The sequence below is a fragment of the Chinchilla lanigera genome, unplaced genomic scaffold (assembly GCF_000276665.1).
Source record: "Chinchilla lanigera isolate Chin_1 unplaced genomic scaffold, ChiLan1.0 scaffold00035, whole genome shotgun sequence".
Taxonomy (NCBI): Eukaryota; Metazoa; Chordata; class Mammalia; order Rodentia; family Chinchillidae; genus Chinchilla; species Chinchilla lanigera.
In genome coordinates, this window is record NW_004955436.1 from 9480138 (window position 1) to 9486663 (window position 6526).

Below are 6526 nucleotides of genomic sequence, written 5' to 3' on the forward strand. Positions count from 1 at the left end.
ACTCCTCAGTACAAAGATCTTAGATTATCCTTGGAAGAAAAAAGGAATAATAAAGCAAGAGACTGCTAATAATGTCAGAAGGAATGCTATTTCCTGTGCCAACATAACATTATGCTAGGAAAAATGATTTGCATATAGCATATTTGGTTCCTTTGATAGCATGTTTACTTCTAGGTATTCATATACAAAACATTCATCACCAAAATTATTTAGCCTTACTGTTACTTCCTTATGGAAATATTTATTTCAAAATTGTCTGAGTATTCTTTAAAAAGATCTATGTGGTATTGTTTTCATGGTTCTGGGACATTCTATTGTAATCAAGTAAATATTGATAAGAAGCATAAACCCAGGGAAAATTGTTTCAAGTTCTAATTAATGCATTCACCATAGTCTTACAGTTCTACAGTACAGTGTTTGTGGCATTGTTTTTAGGCTGGCTGTCTTTGTCTTGGGAGCAAGTAAATCATCTGAGACTTTAAAATGCCAGAGCTGGTTCGGTAAATCTGTGGTCAGATCTGCTCACAGATGATCGCAGGTTCCCGAAGGCACTGATGCTGCTGGTCCATGGACCACAATTTCAGCAGCAAGATCCCGGGGCATCTTACAGTGGATGAAACCAACTGCCATGAAGCAGTTGCCAGCAACGCCTAGGTCGCTAGGAAAGACCCGAGGAAGGGTTCCTCTCCACTCTTAAATCTGCTCAGTGATCAAAGGAAAATCACATCAGGGAGCTGTGGACCACTAGTCCACTTGAGCAGCTGCTAGGTCACCACTGCCCAAGTAGGAGGAGGAAAATTTCGGCGGCTGTTCAGCTGCCGTGCTGGACAGGCTTTGGAGAGTGAGCCTGGGCAGCTGACTGCGGAATGGGAAGAACTGGGAAGTTCTTATATAAATAGACACCAATCTGGAAGGAGGTTTATTGTAAGTGTAGGATGGGACAGCAAAGTAGACAACAGAGTTTTTATATTTTCTATTTTACCTTCTCCACGAGGAAACAGAGAAAATAAATACATACTTTCCATAGTATTTCCAAGAACATAAGCATGGAGCTTTGATTCTATCCCTAGATGTCTTTTGCCTCTTCCTAACCTAAAACTTTGAAAAACTACGAGTAAAACTTTCAGCAACTCAACTATGTACTCTCCCATTTGATTTTAGTTCTGAATTCTTCTTACTAAAAGACTTCCTAGGATGACCCACGCACAAGGATCCAGTCAGCACCACCCTGCTCATCACTGTTATTAGCAGAGCTCTACAATCACATCAAGAGCAGCCACAAATTATTTCATTAGGACTACTTCATGTGCTCCTAAGACAACTGTAAATGACAAGAGAAGCCACGTAAAATTTTTCTGGGTTATCAGCACACAAAGCAGAATGCCAAAAATTTCAACCACAGTTAGATAAGGAAGTGGCAGTGTTCTACAACAATCAATACTATCCCTACACCCCAGGCCCAGTTCTCTCCAGAACCACAACCATCTGAAAAACCACACAGGACAAAGTTTTTAAATTATGCAAATTCAGGAGCTGGGGATATACCTCAGTGGTACAGCACCTGCCTGGCAAGGAAAAGGTCCTGAGTTCGAGTCCCAGCACACACAAAAAATTAAATTATGCAAATTCAATTTTTACTTAAAAATATTAACTACAAATGAAGAAAACTCGCACAAGAATGTAAAAGCAAAATAAACACACCTCTCACCAGAGACTCTTCCTGAAATATATAACTCTGATGTGCAACTGTGAGTCTTTAAGAATTTTTTCCCTAAAAAAGAAAAAATTGCACCAAGACAGTTTGAAGTTTGAAAACTGTCTACCTCCGAGTTCACACTATAAACACTGAAACATAATTTTTAAAAAGTTTCACAAAGCACAGTTGGATGTAACTTATCTTGTTTACCACAAAATATCAGGCAATACAGTACTCAAATTTTCTTTTGCTATGTACAAAAAGCAACATAAAGTCTCTCATTCAGAGATAGATAAACACAACAAATAAACTTTCCGTGACATTAAAAGATTATTTCATGGATGTGCAACTTTGTTTCTGGCTTCAATTGAAAGAAAAATTATCCCAACTGATGTATTATTCACTTACTTTGTAACGAAATAGCGCTTTAAGCTATACCATGAAGTGATATGTCTTGCATTATTTTTCAGTAACTATGACAAACAGCGTGGATTCTGATGAAAAAACAAGTCATGTTCAAAAGCAATTACAACCTGTTTAAGCAGAGAAACATCATTTCATAAAGGAACACAGGCCAGATACATGTGATCAAACGATAAAGTCAGAGACGAAGACACAGAGGGAATTTTTACACTGACAGAATAAGAAATGTGCCAGTTTGGACAAAGGCAGAAGCTGATTCTAATAAACAAATTTAAAATAGGACATTTCCCCCCCCTTTCGAAAATGAAGGAAAAGATCAAACACATACACACAATCCTCTCTCCCTCTCTGTCTCCCTCTCTGTCTCCCTCTCTCCCTCCCCTGCCTTCTTTGTTTGTCTGATCAGTGTGTACATTTTCCTGATGCTTCCTGCTGTTGGCTTTCCATCTTCCTTTTCCTGCCCACTGTGGGGATAAAGGTGGGGAAATGGCGCGGCCTGGACCTGTATTGAGCCTGATGCAGACTGACTTTAATACCAGCTTGAGTGAATCAGTAAGAGGCACTTCAAAAATACTGGTAGGAGCACATGCACTTCCTCTATATGGAATTGTATGGCCGGAATTTAATATTTACTACTATACACACAAGCTGCAAATCATCACTGCTCGACGTAAGCGATTTGGTGGGAGAACTGACACTGGCTTTGGAAAGGGGACGGAGGATAACACTTCCAGTTTTTGCAGAACATGTCCAGCCGCAAAAGATACTTGGTAAAAACAGCCAAGCTGTGACCTCTGTGACTCTGGATGTGGGGCTGGTTGCTGCCAGAGAGGCGTGGGAGGGAATGCAGGAGGGGATGGTGGCAGAGGGGCGGATTTATTTTTCAAATCTAAATTTATGAAGATAAAGAGAAGAGCTGTCAGCGCCACACATGCCGAAGCCCAACTACCAGCCAAGCTGGCCTGTTTCCGTCTGGACAGAAGAGACACAGATGACATCTCGCAGTCTAGGAAAAGCGACAGTCAGACACGGGAGGAGTAGAGAAGGAAAAGCTGGTCACAGAAATGCCCAGCTAGTCATCATTCCATTGCCTGAGAATTTGGAATTTTAACGCACTGAGGCATCCAGAAGAACTGGTCAAGCAAAACCAGAAAACAAAAAAGCAAACCTGGAAACAAGCTGCTCCAGTGAATCTTCCTGGTAGGTAATAAGTAAAGGAGAAATTAACTTTGTCTCAGAGGCCGCAAGGAAAAGTGGCTGCTCACGTGAGCTGGAAGGTCCCAAGGGATCAGCAGTGGGACACACCAGGAACAACACGCCAGGCGGCACCTTGAGCTGCGTATCCAGGTTGGTGTCCTTCCATAAAGACAATAGTCCCTCTCTAGGTCACTGGTAAGACTGCACCCAAAGCTGCACACTATGCTGTACACTGAGACGAAAAGGCTGAGCCCAGGCTTGAAAAGTGGCTGAAAATACTGACTGACTGCTACTTCTTCCTGAAGTCAGAGTACTACTAACGCTAACTGGAACTTGTACTTACCTCAGGTAAGGATCTACCCAAGGAAAGTTTTTTTAAAATACAGCTAATTGCTGTGCTTGTGGTGATAAAATCATGGTCTGGACCAATCTAGGATGTTTATGTTTAACCATGATTAAAATGTATGACTGAGCCGCTGAAACACAAGCAGAACACACACACACAAACACACACACACACCCTATATGCACTAGGGAGTTCTGAGAGTTAGGGTGCAGTAAGATGACCTATAATGAAGGCACTTTGGTGACCTTAATGTATGATTATACCCTGGAAAGTTACATAATACTTTACAATCGACAGTTCTACTTTACATAAATCACGTCACTTGATCCTCATAAAAACTATGTAGAAAGGTCAGGACGCGTATCATTATCCCCATTTTATAGATGAGAAAGCCGGGTTTCCAAGCACCCCCTCTGTTATTGGTCTTGTCAGTCATCTGAGACCTTCTACAAACAAAAGCAAGAAATGAGAGCTATCTAAACCAGCGCACACATTTTAGTAGCTCTCTGCGTTCCATGTCTGTTTCCCAACATAGAACAACACTACGGTGGCATGTCATTCAAATGATAGGCCAATAGAGGACGATCTGGTTAAAAAGAGGCTCATCATGAAGCAATTTTACACCTTAACTCCAAAAGCTAAGGAAAAGTCACAAAAATGAAAACACGCTTAAATTTGTGATTTCAATGATGCAAAATGAATGGGTATGTAATAAATCAAAGACACAACAATCCCTAGGCACTCAAAATTTGCTTCTTAAGCTTACTACATTAGGATAATGTAAGAAAGTAGTGAATTAGTGCTAATGAGTATGATTTAAAACATATTTAACTGAGTAAGTTACTTTTAAATTCTGAATGTCAATTTGTTTTAGATGTCTAAGTCTTATTTATTGAAATTTCTTGAAAAGTTCATCAGTTAAGGTGGAATGTGAGAAAAAGTGATGGAATAGACCATCTCTAGTTTATGTCTTTGCAAAGAAATCTGACTGGCACAGAAATTTTTGACTGTCAAAATGATTTATAATAGCCTAGAAAAAAGGAACTATTTGCAAAATAAACTTTTCCTCTATGGAGAAAGGTGGATCACGATCTCACTTTAAATTGTGCATGAAACACTCACTTCTGCATATATGTTGATACAGAACGGCAAAATTGACAGATACAATCCCGTGAGAACCACATCTCTTAGAAGTCCCCATTCTATTAACTAACTATAACAAAGTTAAATGTTATGATTTGTTATTTTAAAAAAAAAGAGCCAGATGTATTTATTCAGCTCAGTCACCTAGAACTGGACATCTGACACAACAGTTCATTTGCGGTATCAGCTGAAAAGTGCTCTTTACACTGTGCCGCAGGAAGTTTAATATTTACCTGTTTGGTAAAGGGTAAATAACATTTAAGAAGTGAAGAACCAAAGTTTCTTTACTGCAGAAAATATATCCATCAACTGTTGACACGGGAAGAGCTGTTGCTCTCGAATGTCCGTCAGTGTAATCACGCAACTGGTAGAGTTGAAACTTTCAATTAACAAACTACACGCCCTTTCAAGTGCAGGCTGGGCGCAGGGACAAGCACTGCGCCGGAATCAATACTCCACGCCACTCGGCTGCATGTAATGAGTTACATCAAGCAGGGTTCCACCACCGGGCATTGTTTGCCGGAGATGCAAGCAGTAAGTCTTAAACCAGGGAAAACCAAACGAAGCCACGACACTGTCGTGGCTTGGAACTGTTGTTGCCGTGTGCTCACCTCACCGGCAACTCGACGTGTCCTTGGCAGGCTGCGGCTGCCCGACCTCTGAGGGACCCACAAGCCGCCCCCCATCTGAGCTCTGACTGCTTTCCTAGAGCCAAAAGGGCGAGGGGGAGGCGATGGAAAGCAAACACACGACTGCTCCGCAAAACAACAGCGTGAGTTTATTTCCAGGAAATCGGGCAGTCTCAACAAGAGACGAACTGTCAAGTACAAAGTAAGTTCCCCGCTTGCACCCTGTGGGCTGGGCGAGGCGCGCGGCTGCGGCGTTGCGGGTCTCCCGCGTCCCCTCGGCCACCTCTGCGTCTCTGTCTGCACACGCGCCCGCCAGCCGAGCTGCGCGGGTGGCTCGACCGGAAAAGTTGCCGGGGCCGGGGGTGGCACGCGAGCGCCCGCCCGCGCCCCAGCGTCCACCCGGAGAAACTCCAGGGTCGCCGGAGCGCAGCCACCGCCTCCAGGAAGGGCACCCAACTGGAAGGGAACGCAGGACCTGCCCCGGAGCCCGCCCCGGCCCTCGGGCTCTCGGAGCGGCTTCCCCAGGACCCCGCGCCCCTCCCTGGGGTCCTCGGGGGACCCAGCCGGGCGGTGTGGAGCCGGCTGGTGGCTCCGCAGCACGGGCGGGCTCCGGGACCGCGCCGCCCAGGACGGCTCTGCGCGGATCCCAAGAATCACGTTTCAAAACAACTTCAGACGCGCGGCCAACGCACCCAGCAGCAGCCCCGAGCAGGGCTCCGAGCCGTGGCGCGAATCCAGGAGGAAGCCGGCGCCGGGGGAGGAGGAAGGGGACTCCCAGGGAGACCGGGAAGCGGCGGGACAATGGTCCGGGAGGCGGCTGCCGGGACAGAAAGCACCTGGCCGGCGCGCGCGCTCCCTCGGCGTCTGCACGTTCCTGACAATGGCTTTCCGGGGAATTTGCGAACAAGCTGGCGGCAGCCAGCAACAAGCGCCCGCGGCGAGCCGCACCGCGGTCGGCCCCCGAGTCCTAAGTACTTTCCCCCCGCTTCCCCTCCGGCCCAGCGCAGGCTGCGACGCCGCCGAGGCCACCAGGTCCCCCACGAAAAGCGCGGGGTCCACGCGCCGCGCACGGCCGCGTCCCCCGCGCCCCGA

The 6526-nt window shown here is 45.6% G+C and overlaps 1 protein-coding gene across 1 annotated transcript; it reads left to right on the forward strand.

The window, feature by feature from the left end:
- Positions 1-2605: 2605 nt before the first annotated feature.
- On the forward strand, positions 2606-6526 carry LOC106149029 (translation initiation factor IF-2-like; the record flags this gene model as incomplete). Its single annotated transcript, XM_013516585.1, is given in 3 exon segments — positions 2606-2671; positions 5222-5339; positions 5583-6526. Coding segments are annotated over 3 exon segments (1128 nt in total), but the record flags the coding sequence as incomplete, so codon positions are not given.